This window comes from Pituophis catenifer, unplaced genomic scaffold, assembly GCF_029215685.1.
Source record: "Pituophis catenifer annectens isolate HBS135680 unplaced genomic scaffold, rPitCat1.0.hap2 SCAF_13, whole genome shotgun sequence".
NCBI lineage: Eukaryota > Metazoa > Chordata > Lepidosauria > Squamata > Colubridae > Pituophis > Pituophis catenifer.
The window spans coordinates 18,792,281-18,809,768 of NW_027256893.1; the positions used below are offsets into that span (position 1 = coordinate 18,792,281).

Here is a 17,488-nt window from a genome sequence, read left to right on the forward strand (position 1 = left end):
CCCGCCCCCTCTTCCCTCCTAGGCGCGCCTCCGCCTGCCACTCTTTCCCCTCGCCTTCCTCATTGGTTCGGCGGAACCAGCGGAACGGATGAGGTGTAGGGGCGCGACGGGCCAATCGGAAGAGCGGGGCCGCTTCCTTTTTTTTTTTTTTTTACCTCGGACTTCGATTTCTCCTCCTTTCCCACACCCCGCCCCGCCCCGCCCTTCCTTTTTTTTTTTCCCCCCGCGTCATAGAAAAGGAAAGTGGGCGGGGTGAGAACGTCCGGGGGCGGGAGGGGAAAAAAAAAAAAAAGAACGGCGTTCGAAAGGGGCGTGGCCAACTTTTTTTCTTGAATGGGCTTCCGCGAGCGCGGGAAAAAGAAAGCGGCCTTGGGGGAGGATGGAGCGGGAGGTTCTGCAGCGCTGGGCGGCCAAGTTGGGGGTCTCCACGCCCGGAGTTATCAGGTGAACGGGGATGTGGGAGGCTGGGGTTGCAATTGGATGTAGCTGGACCGTAATCTTTCCCCACCCCCCAGGAGTAGCCCCAATTTTTTTTTTTTTTGCTAGCCGGGGATTATGGGCACTGTAGTCCATCGCCCCTGGAGGGCTTTGCATATCGGGGGTGGGGGGGGGAGGTCTTATCCGCTCCTACTTCGCCGCCGGTCCCAGCACGATATTTTGAAAAAGTTTAGGATGAGAGGTAGACTGCCTCTGGCTATGGAGGTTTTACCCTTTCGCTGGGCTGGGTGAATGATAAATTAACCGATGGCGTAAAAAAGGAAGAAACTGAATCCTCTTTGACATGGGACTTATTGTAATCAATGGCTAGCTAACAAAAACAGAAGTTAGAAACGTGTAGGTATGAGAAAAGGACTAGTGATACTAAGGGGAGGTTTGTTAAAATGGATAAGTGCATATTATTATTATTATTATTATTATTATTATTATTATTATTATTATTTAATTTTTTATTGAAATTTATTATAATACAATACAGTACAATCAGTCAGACAGACAGTGTTATTTTTCTACACAGGTTAGATTGATTCTTCTTTTACTTTTCATCGTAGTATAACGTAATTTACATATGCGTCCTAAGATTTATATTAACTTTTATCTATTCTTTATTCTATTATCAATCCACTTGTACCAATCATCCCACACCGTATAATATTCTGAGTCTTCTTTCTCATTTAATTCTAATATTAATTTGTTCACTTCTGCACATTCTAGAACCTTCTGAATAATATTCCTCTGGTGGTGTGTCCTTTCCTTTCCAAAGGACAAAAAAAAAGATATCTAATCATACATATACTCACTGCAGCAAGAATAGCCTATGCCCAATATTGGAAAGCTATTTTTATTTTTATTATTATTATTATTATTATTATTATTATTATTATTATTATTATTATTTACCTTATTCATTAAACATGAAACTCAGTCAACTGAACATTCAAAAATGCATCACAAATACCATTGACTGGTGCTAATGGTTGATACGGGTTGCTGCCAGCGTCCTAGGTATCAACCAAGTACCTTCTTAAGATGTAGGATGTTCCGAGTAGCGCAGTTTTTTACAGTTCTGCTGGTGTTATTGCAGGAAGCTTCCTTTTGCTTCCTTTTCGAGGGTCGTTGAGGCCACTTGAAGGTTTATCTGTGTCCTCAGGGTCACCTGAGTAGTGCTTCTGGCTCCTGTAGTCTGCAATTTTTAAAAAACTTCTTTATTTTTGCAATTTTTGGGGGAAAAAAGAATCAGGAGCACCACTCAGGTGACCCTGAGAACACAGATAAACCTCCAAGTGGTTCAAGGACCCTCTAAAACACGGTTTCTCAACCTTGGTAGCTTGAAGATGGGTGGACTTCAACTCCCAGAATCCCCCAACCAGCAGCGCTGACTGGCGGATTCTGGGAGTTGAAGTCCACCCATCTTCAAGCTACCAAGGTTGAGAAACACCACGCTAAAAGGATTCAAAGGACCAGCTGTCTGCAAGGAACATAAATCCTTCCATTCCCCACCATCCCATCAGAGCTGAAGAAGCTTCTTGGATGAGAAGCAAAACATCTTCAAAAGAAAAAACAAAAAATCCAGTTGCCTCCAGAAAAAGCACCTTTGGGACAATCATGACCTGGATGACTGAGAATCTCTACACAGGCTTCTATTTAGGGAGGATTATCTAATTGCTAAATATTAGGTGTTGCAATTATATAGCTGTGAACGTAAGAGCTAGGAAATTAATGCCGTCTCTTCTGTTGCCTTTCATGCTCATGAATAGCCTTTTTTGTGGTTCTGCAGAAAAGCAGAGGAATACCTCCGACTTTCTCAAGTTAAGTGTGCCCCCCTGCTAGCCCAGATGAGCCCCACAAGCAGTGCCGTGATCTGCCTGGACTTGGCTGCCACCTTCACAAGAAATCCAGTGGACAAAGTAAAATATCTTATCTATTCTCTTGCCATTTCCTTCTCAAAAGTTTTCCTTTGCATTGCTACACGTAATCCTTGATTTACGAGCTGAGTGGAGCCCAAAATTTTTCCGTTTTAAGCGAGACAGTTGTTAAAGCGAGTTTTGTCTCATTTTACGACCTTTCCTTGCCGCAGTTGTTAAGTGAATCGCTGCAGATGCTGTTAGTAACTGGGTGGGTTGGTGAATCTGGCTTCCCCATTGACTTTTTTGGTTGCTGGAACAAAAGGGGATCACGTGACCCCGGGACACTGCAACTGTCATAAGTACATGCCAGTTGCCAAGTGTTCCAGTTTTGATCTTGTGACCATGGAGATCCTGTCAATGGTTTGTGTGAAAAAAATCACTTTTTTCAGTGCGGTGGTAACTGAATGAACAGTAAACGAATGGTGGTAAGTCAAGGGCTACCAACCTGTATTTTATGCTGAATTCTTGAGAATTAGTAGCATTTCCGTAGATGTTTTAACTGCTAGTAAATAGGAATAGGAATAACACGCTGTTCTGGCTTGAAACTCAACATTTAAGAAAACACTAAGATCATGGCACCCGGCCCTCTCAATTCCTGGCAAATAGATGGGGAAGAAATGGAGGTAGTGACAGATTTTATTTTCCTGGGCTCCAAAATCACCGCAGATGAGGACTGCAGCCAAGAAATTAAAAGATGCTTGCTCCTGGGACGGAAAGCCCTGGCAAAGCTAGATAGCATATTAAAAAGCAGAGACATCACCCTGCCAATAAAAGTGCGTATAGTCAAGGCTACGGATTTCCCAGTTGCAATGGATGGCTGTGAAAGTTGGACCATAAGGAAGGCTGAGCGCCAAAGAATTGAGGCCTTTGAATTCTGGTGCTGGAGAAGACTCCTGCAAGTCCCTTGGATTGCAAGGCGATCCAACCGGTCAGTCCTAGAGGAGATCAACCCTGACTGCTCTTTAGAAGGCCAGATCCTAAAGATGAAACTCAAATACTTTGGCCACCTCATGAGAAGGAAGGACTCCCTGGAGAAGAGCCTAATGCTGGGAATGATTGAGGGCAAAAGAAGAAGGGGACGGCAGAGAACAAGGTGGCTGGATGGAGTCACTGAAGCAGTCGGCGTGAGCTTAAATGAACTCCAGAGGAGGGTAGAGGACAGGAAGGCCTGGAGGAACGTTGTCCATGGGGTCGCGATGGGTCGGACACGACTTTGCAACTAACAACAACAAAACATGCTGTTCTTGGGTTTTCTAGTGCTGGGAATCTCTCACGTTGGTATTAAATAATTTAGTTTTGGAAGGTTAAGAAAAAAAGGCAATGCTATAGCCTTGTATGCAAAGGAAGCTATATATGTGGGTTTGTTTTAATACTGTATCCCATTCACTATCTGACAAAAGTTGCAGGAACTCCCCCGACCTAAGAGTTTACTAGACAGGGCTGTCGTTTTTGTCAATTCCAATATTTATCACAACCTTTGGGAGGCAACCAGCCTTGTAAACATAATTTAATAAAAATCAGACTGTCCACAGCCCTGTTCATGAATATAAAGATAGGAGACAGGAGTACGAATAAGGACAAAAAATGGTTTGATGCCCATAAGGAATATAAAACAACCTTTTGTTAAATGGTGGCTCATGAGTGACTAGTTGTATAGGTTTGGAAAAGACTTCATGGCTTCGTTGTTTTTGTTTTTTTTTCTTTAAAGAATTATTTTGTGAAACTCTCTGGCGTGAACAGGGCCACTTATCAGCGCTACCTGAGATCCTTTGAAAGCCTGCTTGCTCTGCAATCCAATGTTGGCATCAGAGAGGTGGCAGTTCAGTTCTCCTGCTTGGAAGCTGCAAATCTGGCATCAAAAATCCTGCAGAGGTAGGAAATTTCGAAAGACCATTTCTGCTTCCGGTTAAAAAAAAAAAAAAAGTTAATGGAATTTGTATGGTGCTGCTTCTCCAGAACTCTCAGGCCAGGGTTTTTCAACCTTAGCAACTTTGAAGACATTTTACTAAAACCTTCATCATCCTCGGCGCAAACAAGATCAGGAACAGCTGTTGGAAAATAATCACTGATGGGCTAAAAGATGTAGCTGTCTCAGATGCTTCTGTGATATATTTGGGGGCAGGGGGATTCAGCCATCACGGTCAAGTATTGTAAGATTATATCTAGACCAGGGGGTCTTGGCAACCTTAACACTTGCACAGAATTAAGACTGGGGAATTCTGGGAGTTGAAGTCCACAAGTCTTAAAGTTGCCAAGATTGGAGACCCCCGGTCTAAACGTGTACAAATTGAATGGTCTCTGGAGTTAACAATAGCAATAGCACTTAGACATATATACCGCTTTACAGCCCTCTCTAAGCTGTTTACAGAGTCAGCCTCTTGCCCCCAATAATCTGGGTCCTCATTTTACCGAACTCAGAAGGATGGAAGGCTGAGTCAACCTTGAGCCTGGTGAGATTTGAACTGCCAAATTGCAGGCAGCCGGCAGTCAGCAGAAGTAACCTGCAGTACTGCCCTCTAACCACTGCGCCACCTCGGCTCATCCTCGGCCAATAATCTAAACTGTAATATAATTAAAAATATGAAGCTGTTTGGCTAGTTTGTTCCATCTGCCATATCTAAAATTAGGAAAGAATTAGCAACAGAGTCAGTAAAAGGATTTTCCTGAATATTTTAACTGCGTAAGGGTTTACACATAGCAAGGTTTCATAGCTAAAGATGAACCGAATCTCGGATTGAATTAAAATGGTTGGGGCTTCAGTAAACAGGTTTGCCCTTTCAGGTACGAATCCAGCCTGCCAGAAATTCAACAGGTGGCTCTCGATTTGTCGCAACCCTTGTTCACCACTGTGGCATTGTTTACTGCTTGCAGGTAAGATTGGAGGAAGTGTTACCAAAGAGTTTCCCTTGGGTTGACTGTAGGGTGGGGAGAGTTGACGTTTGCAGTTGGAAGAAAGTACGTTGATTATATCCCAGACTCTGATTTATGGTGTGTTTCACAGAGATGGAATCAGGGGTGAAATTCACTTACCTTCCCTACCAGTTCACAAATGTCCACGCGCCATCAACTGCGCATACACAAAGCCTTCTGCACATACTCAGAGGCTGAAAATCGTCACCAAAAAGGGACGTCATGATGTCCGCGTGAGTGGGTGGGCGGGGCTTTGCGCAGTCAGCCCTACCGTATTGGGCGATCCGGTAGGAACCGGCTGAATTTCACCTCTGGATGGAATGAACAGATTGTGATGAAGATTAAGGACCAATTATGGAACCTGATAGACTCTTGTCACCCCTGAATCAATTTTCTTCTAAAAATATACTGTAGGAGATGACCAGGCTGAAACCCGAGGGAGGGATCAAACATGTCATAAGTCACGAGTCCCTGCGTGCCTGCAAGAGATCTAAGTCCACCACCTTTGAATGCCTTTCTTATCCCCCACTTATTTCCCTTGACTGTTAGTTAGCCAGATTCCTTTTGAGAGCTTAAGCTTGCAATAATTTATTTTCATTTGAACTGCCTGATTTCCTGATTTCCCCAGCACTTGACCTATACCAGTTAAGGACATACTTCGCATGGTTTCAGATTTCAATGGCGATGCTGTTGATGAAAGATAACTAGCCTATATTTTTTTATTAATCCACGAAATTAATTTAGAAGCAAAATACACGAGAACCGTGGAATTGATTTAGTGGTACTCTGTAATGTTCAAAAGTTCTACTGAAAATGTCTTGAAGACGGTAGGTTTTAAACAGTCCAAATGATAGGAACTTCGGTTCTCTTGTCCAGCCAAAGATTATCGTGAATGATGGGAATTGTAGTGTTGCTGTAGCACTCCTAAGATCCTTTCTAAGGGCCATTGCCTGACCAGTCTTTCCACAGGGAGGAGCCCTTCCCCCAAATATCACATCCCGGGAATATTTAGGGAGACAGTGGAGGGTCTCAGCTATAGTTTGAACATGTGGTTTGGTTTTAAAATACTTTTTGTCTAGCAAGGATTGTCGATTCACGGTCTGCTCTTGTTTGTCGAAAAAGCAGACTCTTGGAAAAAAAGTAGAACATTCATAGAACGATGAGAAAGAACCCAAAGGTTTTAAAAGAAAAAAATCTTTTAAAAATGTATAAAAGAGATGCTTTTCACTAGAAGCATATCTGGCTAACCGATTTTTTTTTTTAAATGCCAGCTTGATTTCACACACTTGTCGCTTGTTAGTGATGAGAAGCTGGTGGGATGTTAATTCGAACTGGGAGCTTCTAATGGAGAGATTTGATAGCAGCAGCAACTGTTTACGGTGTAAATTTAAATCATTTCACGAATCCAATCTTTCTCATTGCAGACACTTGAAACTTAAAGTGGATAAAACCAAAATGGTGACTGTATCAGGGGTGAAGAAAACCATATTTGACCGGCTCCACACCCAGTTAGAGAAGATTAACCAACAAATCAACCGTATGATTTTCTTTATGCTTTTTTTTTTTGTCTTGTTTTCGCTTCTTGCAGCTTGTAAAACAAAAAAAAAAAATCACCTCCACTTTTTTTCTAAGCCTTTTGTTAGCAAACTATAGAACCTGAAGGGCCTGAATATGGCTGGTCCTCGCCCTGTGACCAAAATTGAGCCCAAAATTTCTGCGGCTAAGTGAGACGATTGTGAAGTGAGCTTTGTCCTCGTTTTATGACCTTTCCTTCCACCGTTGTTCAGGGAATTGCTGCAGTTGTTAAATTAGTAACGCAGCTAAGTGAATTTGGCTTCCCTATTGACGTTGCTCGTCAGAAGGTCGCAAAAAGGAATCACATGACCCCGGGACACTGCAATCATCATAAATATGAGTCATAATTTTGATCATGTGACCACGGGGATGCTGCAATGGTCATAAGTGAAAAGCCACTTTTTTCAGTTCTGTTGCAACTTCAAACAATCACTAAGTGATTGTACCTCAAGGATTACCTGTATCAAGCTTCAAATATCAAGCTAAGCTAGGAAATGGCTTGTTTGCTTTGAGCATTTCAAGGGGGCCAAACGTAGCTACTGCGATTTGTAAGCCATGGCTTATTGAAGTGTGGCCAAATTCAATGGTAGCTTACTAGCAAACCTTATTTGAACATGAGAGAATTCAGCTATTTGTTTAAACGAACAGCTGAGTTCCTGCATGTTCAAATAAGGTTTGCTAGTAAACTACCGTATTTTTTGGACTATTTTTTGTCTCCCAAAAGGGGGCAAAAATGTCTGTGCGTCTTATAGACCGAATATTGCCGCCCGCCCACCAGTGATTTTTTTTGGCCTCCGCACGCCCTGTTTTTGGGCCTTTTTTCGGGCCATTTCGAGGCTTTTTTTTTTTTTTTTTTTTTGGCCTCTTTTCAAGGCTTTTTTCGGCCTGTTTTTGAGGCTTCTTGGGCCCAGTTTTTCAGAAAAAGTGGGCCAAAAAAAGCCTCAAAATGGCCCCCAAAAGGCCTCAAAGCCAGCTCCAAAAAAGCATTTTTAAAAGGACCCAAAATAGCCTCGGAAACAGCCCGAAAAAAGACTGAAAAAGAGCCAAGAAAAGGTAGGCCAAAAACTTTTTTTTGTTGTTTTCCTAAACTAAATTTATAGTGCATCTTATAGTCCGAAAAATATGGTACAATTGAATTTGGTCATACTTCCATAAGGAAAAACTCAACAATAAGGAACAACTCAAAGTTGTTCCTCTAGAGTTTGAATCAACTATTTACGGCTAGTTTCAGTTGCAGACAGAAAGGAGAGAAAATACCTGGATGGGTGATTTTGGGCCAAGGCCTCTTTCTCATCTCAACCCACCTCATAAGATCGCTGTGGGGAAAATATTGTGTGGCAGGTATTAGGTGTGGTCACTATCTTTAAGTTAACCATGTTCTGGACTTGGGTGTCCTGTTTCCTACAAAGTACAACCAGTTCCTTAGTTCAATTTATCTCTGGTGGCTTATTCAACTGAATGTAGCCGTTGTTGTGCATTCAAATGTTTCCCTGACTTGACAATAGTTTCTTCTTCTTTTCAAGGAGAAGGTGATTCATTGTCGGTGACTCTTGAAGAACCTCAAAAATCCTTCTTTGAAGATCTTGCAAAGGAAGAAGGTAAGGACAATCATGCTTATAAGATGGACCTTTTTATGGGCAGGTTCCTCAGCTAGGAAACATCCTTACCCTAAAGGTAAAGGTTCCCCTCGCACATATGTGCTAGTCGTTCCCAACTCTAGGGGGCAGTGCGCATCTCCATTTCAAAGCCGAAGAGCCAGCGCTGTCCGAAGGCGTCTCTGTGGTCACGTGGCCGGCATGACTCAACGCCAAAGGCGCACGGAACGCTGTTCCCTTCCCACCAAAGGTGGCCCCTATTTTTCTACTCGCATTTTCTTTTACGTGCTTTCGAACTGCTAGGTTGGCAGAAGCTGGGACAAGTATGGGAGCTCGCCCCGTTACGCGGCACTAGGGATTCGAACGGCTGAACTGCCGACCTTTCGATCGACAAGTTAAGCGTCTTAGCCACTGAGCCACCGCATCCCCTTTTTATCCTTACCCTACGGCCCTCAAATAATTCTCAGCTTTTATAGCCGGAACACGGAATTCATCCTGGTTTGAAATTCTATAAACCAAACTCCAGAATGACAGAAGTCTCATAACTACCAAGCTGGCTTAATGCCCAAATCGTTCATCTGAATCTGTTCCAAAAAGCATATTCAAATACCATCTAGAAGTGCCGCAAACAAATTCTTAACAAGCAAGAGGGCTCCACTCATTCTGATGTCTTAAGAAAACTGATTCTTAGAACTGTGTGTTTGTACCTACACACATACACACACCCATATATATATATATATATATATCTTATTTTTTTCTCATTAGTTCTGGAAGCAAAAGTTTCTCGCAAGCGTCCCAAAAATGAAATTGAGCCTAAAGAAGATTATGAAGAATGGAAACGACGAATCTTAGAAAATGCTGCAAAATCACAAAGAAACAGTGTGTGAGTGGAATTGTTCCTCTAGTGAGTGCAAACGTCAGGCTGGTCTGTTGACTATTGTCAGGCTGGAGAACTGGTCTTTTGGGAGAAAAAAAAACTTCGAAAAACTTGAATTCCTTGAATAGGCTGCCATGAGGCCTAGATAGACCTGCCTTTAAATGTGTGCAGTTCACTGATACTTCAGCAAAATGTGAGCCGTGTTTTGGGTTGATACAACTGTAATTCAGATAATTTCATGATTTGGCTCTGAATTTGGGCAGCAAGATACTGCCATGTCCGTTATAGCACACACTTAATGGAGCAGTAAAATGAAATTTTACTCTTCTATAAGAGGCATAGATTAAGAATATATGTTAATCCAAGATGCCTGCTTTTATCTTCCCTTCTGTAATTGGAATCACCTAATCAACCATACAGAATACTTAATGTCCCATTAACTCTTTTTAAGATTGGTCCCTTTGATTATTTAATTTTTTTAACCATGACTTGTGTTAATTCCTCTCTGGCAGCATCAATAAACTTTTAATTTGTGCTACAGTCTTCTGTTTTATGGGTTTCATTCTATAAATCCAGATACCAGCTTCCAAACTATAGCTTTGTCGCCTCTGTAATAATACCCTAATCATAAATGAGCAGAGCAGGCAATTAGTTAAACATTTACCATATTTTTCAGAGTATAAGACGCACCTTAGTTTTTGGGGAGGAAAATAAGAAAAAAGCTGATTGGCAGGTGGGTCAGCCTCCTGGAATACCCTCAATCAGCTGTTCCCAGAGGTGAATTTTAGCAACAGGTTCCTTGGTTGTGAGCTCTGTGCCTTGCTTTTTTTTTGCTTTTTTTCCCTGCCTCTGAAACTTCTGAAACTCGGTTTCAGAAAAAAAACTTTTTTTTCTGCCTCTGAAATCCTCCGAAACAGAGCTTCAGAAAAAAAGCTTCAGAAAAAATGCTTCTGAAGCTCTGTTTCTGAGGCTTTTTTTTTTCTGAAGCTCTGTTTGGAGGCTTTTTTTCTGAAGCTTCGTTTCTGATGCTTTTTTCAGCCTCTGAAACCTCCCTTTGAGAAGCTGAGCGGGGCTACATTCGGAGTATAAGACACACCCAGATTTTCACCCTCTTTTTTGGGGGGGGGGGGGGGGAAAGGTGCATCTTATACTCCGAATAATACGGTAAGTATGACTGGCTGGGGAATTCTGGGAGTTGAAGTCCACATCTTAAAATGGCCACGGTTGAGAAACACGGATTTAGATGGTGAAAGAAAAAATGGGCATGTCAGCAAGACAAACTGAAGTCAAGACAAGGATTCTGCCAGTATCCCAGTGCGCCATCCGAATGTCCAGGCGGATCTGAGCATTTCCAAATCAGGTTGCAAGGATCTGATTCAATGTTTGAATCAATTCGGAAATTCAGCCCCAAGGAATATTTCTGGGACTGAGGATTTTTAAACAGTTTTCAATTCTGTTCTTAATCTTCCCACCCACTTATATTGTCAGCAAATAACCTCTTTTCTGTTGGAGACAACTAATCATTGTTGGTTTTGTTTTCATCTCCCATTATCCACAAAACCCTAAACTGACTTCCTGATAGTGTCCAAAACAGTGGCAAATAATTATACAACTTGTCATTTTAAAAAAAGTTTAGGAAACTTAAGCAAAAGAGAAGCCATAAGTGAGTGTATAAAAGGTAACTAATTTTATTTACTTTTCACATTTCTGTACTGCCCACCTCCCTCAAAAGGGGGACTCTAATCCCAATACAATGTCTTGGCAAGTGTTCTTAAAGCTACTGATCACTACCCAAAGTTCTACTTTCAAAGCAAAAATACCGAATTCAGAAAATAACTATCACAACCCCTGCAGAAGCTACCATTTTCTGCTTGAAGAAGTTCAACCTTCCAGCCTGGATTTGACATTCTCGAAACCCTAACATTCTTAAAAAGAAGACAACCTGTTTCCCCCAGCAGAAAAAAAAGTCATTCCTAACCACTAATGTGTAATTACGGAAATGAAAGTCTAAGAGGTATAATTCAAGCAGTTTTCTTCCTCTCCTCTTGCAAGCGATAAAGTGTTTTCCCGAAAATAAGACCCTGTCTTATATTTTTCTGAACTCTGAAATAAGTGCTTGGCCTTATTGCCATGCGCTCAAAAGCCCAATTGGGCTTATTATCAGGGGATGTCTTATTTTGGGGAAAACAGGGTAGGTTGTAAGACAACCCATTTCAGTGAGACCTCCCAAGGTCTTAGGCTTGAGGGCAGCAACCTAAGCAGACGACTGGATGTACAATTGAGGAAGAGGAGGGAAGAAAACGTGAAACTGGTGGAAATGGACGGATCCCTAAAATCCCCCAATCTCAGTTATCTTCAGCAGCTGGAGACTCGGACAGGTTAGGGAATCTTCTCAATCTGTTGGCAGCTGTGACCACGTGGAAGTGCTTCTGTAAAAGAAAGGAACATGATGAAAAAGCGAGATTCTTGCAAGATTCCTCCAGAGTTGGAGTGTATAACACTCAACGTTCATACAGATTTTTGAGATCCCTGCCCATATGGCTCTGTTTTCACATAATACTACCTGGGACTTTAGAACAGTTGTCTACTCATCATGTTCAGTATCTATGGAGATTCGCATTCATCCAGGTCATGGTTGTCTCAAATGTGCTTTTTCAAGAGGCAATTGGACTTCCTGGTTTTTCTCTGAAGACGTTTCGCTTCTCATCCAAGAAGCTTCTTCAGCTTCAGCTTCTTCAGAGCTGAAGAAGCTTCTTGGATGAGAAGCGAAACGTCTTCAAAGAAAAACCAGAAAGTCCAGTTGCCTCTTGAAAAAAGCACCTTTGGGACAATCATGTTCAGTATGTATCTTCTGCTAGATCAAGCTTATCCGTTGCTTAAAATTAGCTTGCTGGTAGATAAAATAGTTTGGATATACAAAGTATTGATGTAATTAAGAGAAAAAGAGGCATCATTGTCATGTTCACATCTGACTTCTATACAGAAATACTGTCATAAATGAAGGCAAACATACATGTCCCAGGATAATGTTGCAGGATCTGAGTCGGTCACCAGGACCAACTGGTGGTCCTGGTCCTGGTTGTTCTGAGGTTCTGATGACCGACTCAGATTGGAACCCGCAAAAATATTGTCATCCGTAGTAAACAGGCAACTGTTCTGACCCAGCTCCCCAAACATGACAAACCCTCTGTAGTTGAAGCAATGATTCCTCTATTAAGAGCGCCAGCAGCCCCGGGAAAAAGCTTCGCTTTCACCTCACACTAACAAGTCCGGCTGGCCGGAAGATGAATAGTTGTCTGCCATATCTATTCATCTCCAGCCCCTGCCTTTAATCCCCAGAGCTAGGGTGGGGCTTCGCTAGCAGCCGTGGCTCTTCCATCCCAAGGATCAGCTCATAGATTTCCACTGCTCTCCTCTGCCTTCTGCACAGCCGTGCTTCAGGCACTGGACCTAGCTGTTCCTCCTCCTTCTCATCAGCCACCTCCAGACCTCGGGGCTGTTGACTCTCCATTTGAGGGCTGACGGATGGTCCTGTTGTGGCCCGCCAGCAGCCTGCGCGGATCGTGGCTGATCCCGACGAGGAGGCTGGTGTGGGGTTGCGCCAGCAGTCGGTACAGCCGGTGCTGACGTCAAACAGCGTGGAGGCTGAAGAGGATGTGGTGCCAGAGGCAGAGACTCAGCCTGGGCCTTCAGAACCTCCAGAGGCTCCTTCAAGTGGAGAGAGCAAAGTGGAGGAGCCTCTCCTCAATGCTCGAGCACACAGGGCTGCCAAAAGGCAGGAGTGGCTACTCAGAAGGAGGAGTAAGGTTTGAGGATAATTGGCCACTCCCTTAGCCTATTTAAGTTGCATGCAGTTATTAATTTCTTGCTGGAAACGTGTAATTATTACAGAGCATTTTTGGAGTGTCTTATCGTATCTTGTTTTCTGGGCTGGTTGCCAACCTTTGCCGGACTTTGTTTATTCTTGGTACGTTATAACTTTGATAAGGACCGTTAGTGTGTGTCACAATCCTTGGGAATCCAGAGCTGGGGCAGAACAGGCCCAGGTCCGCCTCTGTGTTTCTCTCTCTCTCTGCCAGCTCCATTCCCTCTTCCCCCTCGGAGCTCTCAGGTTGCCTTGATGCTGACCCCAACTCCCACTCCTCCTCCTCCTCTGATTTGGCTGCTGGAGGGGCCGACAGTCCACAACAGCAACATGGAGCTCAGAAAAAAGGGGAGTGGTGTAGCATTTACCTTCCACTTCTTCTGGGCCATATATCTCTGTAGAAGCATCTGAGACTTCAAGCGAACTTTCGATCTCTTCGCCTTGGCGGACAGGTTGGTCAACCACTCGTGTTTCAAGCAGTTGGCTGCGCTTATTCTGCCACTGGAATGTCAGGACCAGAGAAAGGGGGGAAAAAAAGGATTTGTGAAGGGACAGGTTGCAATGCAGAACATGCCATTATAGACCTACAGGCAGTCCTCGACTTAACCACGGTTCATTTAAGTGACCAACGTAATAACGGCACTGATAAAAAGTGGACTCGTGGCTGTTTCTCACCCGATGGTCACAGCCTCCCTGTGGTCATGTGATCGACATTCATACACTTGGCAACTGGCAGGTATACAGAGGTGGGTTTCAGCAGGTTCTGACCAGTTCTGGAGAACCGGTAGCGGAAATTTTGAGTAATTCAGAGAACTGGTAAATACTACCTCTGACTGGCCCCGCCTCCATCTATTCTCTGACTCCCGAGTCCCAGTTGAGCATGAGGAAATGGGGATTTTGCAGAATCCTTCCCCTGGAGTGGGATGGGAATGGAGATTTTACAGTATCCTTCCCCTGCCCCGCCCACCAAGCCAAGCCACGCCCATAGAACCAGTAGTAAAAAAATTTGAATCCCACCACTGCATGTATTTATAACTGTTGTTGTGTCCCAGGGTCACCTTTTGCAACCTCCTGACAAGCAAAGTCAACGGGGAAGCCAAGTTTGCTTAACAATCATGATACTAACTTAACAATTGCGAATACACTTAATAACTGCGGCAAGAACGGTGGTAAAACGGGGCAAAACGCTCTTTTAACAACTGTCTTGCTTAGCAACAGAAATGTTGGGCTCAATTGTGATCCTAAGCTGAGGACTTCCTGTACCCGCACAGGTTAGTCTGATCTGTACATCTTCAGCCACGATTTATGGAATAAGCATGATGGATTGGGTGGAGGCAACTCAATCCATTCAATAACAAGGCTGGATAAGTGTGTAGGGGAAGAGACTGAGAGGCCTGGAATGAGAGCTGGGATAAGACACCATAGCGAGTTGTCACCTTTTTTCCTTTATTAGAAGTCTGGAAACGAAGTCTTTGGCCTCTTCGGACACCTGTTCAAATGCTTCTGCATCAAAATCCCAGTTGCAGTTGATTATGTAATTCATGGTCTCTGCGTCATTCTCCCCAAGGAAAGGCGACAAGCCACTGACCCTAAAAGAGAAAGGAAACATTGCTTGGAGATGCTTGAGCTTTTGCCCATAATCCACAGTATGGAAGCCAGAGCTCCAACTGCTTGGGAAAAGGGCCAAAATGCAAGAAAATGTCTTAAGGTGAAGAGGTCTTCATGATGAGCTCATCACTTGATGACTATATTTTCTTGCCAAAGATAGGGAAGTTTGCCAGCTTTCAAGGCCAGACAAGATCAGCTAAGGGCTGCCACTGTTGAGACAAGGGACAGCCGTACTCATCCTAAATAAAAACATACACGTTGACTGGGACAAGAACCATGATCTGCTACGAATCACATTCCCAAAAAAGTTAGTAGAATTGGAAGTTCCATACTGAATGGGCGTCAGATAAGGGTCGACAGAATTTAGGAGGACTTGGACTTAACACCGTTTGTGGGAACGTAACGATTCTAGGCTGATGACTTGCTTAATGCAGCCCCTCCCCAGCTCTGCCTGCTCTTCTACAAACTTGGCCCATCATGATCTGGTGGATTTGAAATACTCTACGCAAAACCTAGCCACTTGTGCTGCAATAAATGGCAATTCATGTATGGGCCAGACATAGGCCAGATGTGAGCAATCAAGAAGACAGGTTAAATTCTTCCCAGCCTTAAATACAAGAAATGTCCCCTTTATGTAGCTTATACTCATTCAGTCTTCTCCCAACTACTATGTTATAAAGTTATTGTGGTCCGCCAATGGCCAGTGGAGCTGGCAGCAGATTCGGACAGTGTTGGGAAGGAACATGGGCCAGTCCTGGAGTCTGGGGAAGGCTCTGATGAGGGCTCTGCATCGGAGGCAGAGAAGGGGCCAGGGCCAGATGCCTGTTATCAGCTGTCTTCGGAGTCAGACATCAGTGGGGCAGACGAACAGCTGGAGCCTGTTCCCAGTGTGCGCATGCGCAGAGTTGCCAGACGAAGGGAACAGCTAAAGAACAAGGGTCGACTTGGGAGTAAGGCCACAGGTGGGTGATAAATGGCCCCTCCCAGAGGGAATAAAAGAGGAGCGAAAGGGGAGGGGAGTTTGCAGGAGACAATTAGTTCGCCTAATTGGTTAGTGACTCTCCGAGACTCTTTGCCAAGTTTTGAAGATATCGGCCTGGCACCTCTCCAAGCTAGATAAGGACTGCGACTGTAAATTCTCCCTTGAAAGACTTTGCTGAAGGTGATTGAGAGGAATTCACTGTTTGCTTAATAAAAGGGGTTTTGTCAGGACCAGGATTCTGCTTCGTGCTTTTTGGGGAAGCCTAAATCAGAACAAAAGGAAACCAAAAGAACAACAACCTCTAAGATGTTCTATCCTGGTCTTCCCTACTGAGCAGTCGTTGAGAATGGTCCCCTTTTCCTTCCTTTGGAAAAAAAAGCAGGGTTTACTCACAGCATGTACGCAATGATGCCTACACTCCACATGTCCGTTGGGAATGACACAAAATCATAGTTGACGACTTCGGGAGCCAAAAATTCGGGCGTGCCAAAATTGACTTTCAGCTTCTCACGAGGCTTGTACCTTTAGCGAAGATGAGAAAGGGAGACAGACGGTTGGCGAGGATAGATAAAATAATGAGTTTATAGCAGGGATAGAATAATGAGTTTATAGCGATAGAGGCATCGGGGCGCAAAGATATTGTGATTGCCGTCACGTTCTAGCAAGAAGGCCTTTTGAGTGAAAGCTCGGTCACCATGGCAATGGGTGGCATTTTAGTGAACTTCCAGATGGGTTCACAAAATATTTATAGTCTACAAGAGAGGAGATGCCGAAGGAATAAAGAAAACATCAACAAAGCGTAAAGAGGAGGGGAGACTTACCTCCTTGCGAGTCCAAAATCAATTATTTTAATCTGGTTTCCACTGTGGCTCACACAGAGGATATTCTCAGGCTGCAAAAGAAGACAGGGGACAAGCTTAAAGCTTTATCTTTTAGAGTCCTTTTCCAGAATTCATGTATACTGGTAGTAGGTTCCAAACATACCTTCAGATCAAGGTGAAGGATGTACTGTTGATGCAGGTAGTAGATTCCTTCACAGATTTGTTTGGTAAACAAGATAGCATCCAACTCGGTAAGATTGTAGTTTTCATCTATAATCCGGTCAAATAACTCACCACCATCAACACTGGTGGAACAAGAAAAGGCAGCATTGAACAAGGACAATTATGGAGGTGGACAACTACCTATGTCCCCTCTCTCCGCCGCCACCACCCCAAAAACCCTTGGAAGTAGCAACCCCTCCCTCCATGTCATACATAGGCACTGACTTGTGATTTTTAATTGTGATAGGAGGACATCCATCCAAACACAATGGACGCCCATCACAAAGCTGTCAGAGCAAGCCACATTTAAGACGGCCCAATCCAGTCTATATTCTTTACTAGCTGGACGCCCGTGCTTTGCTACGAAACTATGTGCTCGGGCTTGATAAATTGACACTTGCAGCCTGAAACTTGTAGAGTTACACATGTAGAATGTGTAACTCTGTAGCATCAGAGTGTGTTAATATAATGCAACTGGCAGTTGGAACAGAGGGGGAGGAGGAGGAGAATGTCCCAGGCTGCAGCATCCATTAGTATTCATCAGGCTAGCATCTTGTCAGGGTGTGAGTGAGTTGAGGGGTGTTTGGAAACTCAAACAGTATTTGTTGTGTGAGCAAGAAGGAGA

At 43.7% G+C, this 17,488-nt stretch overlaps 2 protein-coding genes across 3 annotated transcripts in view; one reads left to right on the top strand and one right to left on the bottom strand.

The window, feature by feature from the left end:
- The first annotated feature begins 355 nt into the window (after positions 1–355).
- On the top strand, positions 356–9,443 carry ORC6 (origin recognition complex subunit 6). Its single transcript, XM_070952998.1, has 7 exons — positions 356–444; positions 2,276–2,405; positions 4,114–4,277; positions 5,187–5,276; positions 6,740–6,852; positions 8,414–8,488; positions 9,254–9,443. The coding sequence occupies exons 1-7, from the start codon at positions 380–382 to the stop codon at positions 9,373–9,375; spliced, it is 759 nt and encodes a 252-aa protein (XP_070809099.1). The 5' UTR covers positions 356–379; the 3' UTR covers positions 9,376–9,443.
- Positions 9,444–11,029: 1,586 nt separating this feature from the next.
- The window catches only part of MYLK3 (myosin light chain kinase 3), a 30,809-nt gene continuing 24,350 nt past the window's right edge, over positions 11,030–17,488 (bottom strand). For both annotated transcript variants that reach the window (XM_070952847.1, XM_070952846.1), the window contains exons 8-13: positions 16,805–16,946; positions 16,642–16,712; positions 16,214–16,342; positions 14,667–14,819; positions 13,599–13,731; positions 11,030–11,794 (exon numbers count right to left, since the gene is read on the bottom strand). In XM_070952847.1, coding sequence (XP_070808948.1) covers positions 11,711–11,794; positions 13,599–13,731; positions 14,667–14,819; positions 16,214–16,342; positions 16,642–16,712; positions 16,805–16,946 — 712 coding nt within the window. In that variant the 3' untranslated portion in view covers positions 11,030–11,710. The remainder of the gene's footprint in view (positions 11,795–13,598; positions 13,732–14,666; positions 14,820–16,213; positions 16,343–16,641; positions 16,713–16,804; positions 16,947–17,488) is intronic.

What these genes read in the sequence shown, in the direction of transcription:
- ORC6 (XM_070952998.1), top strand. Translation starts at nt 380, where the DNA reads ATGGAGCGGGAGGTTCTGCAGCGCTGGGCGGCCAAGTTGGGGGTCTCC. An exon ending in GCATTGTTTACTGCTTGCAG is followed by an intron (nt 5,277 to 6,739) that starts GTAAGATTGGAG and finishes TTCTCATTGCAG; the next exon opens with ACACTTGAAACTTAAAGTGG. An exon ending in AGATCTTGCAAAGGAAGAAG is followed by an intron (nt 8,489 to 9,253) that starts GTAAGGACAATC and finishes TTTTCTCATTAG; the next exon opens with TTCTGGAAGCAAAAGTTTCT.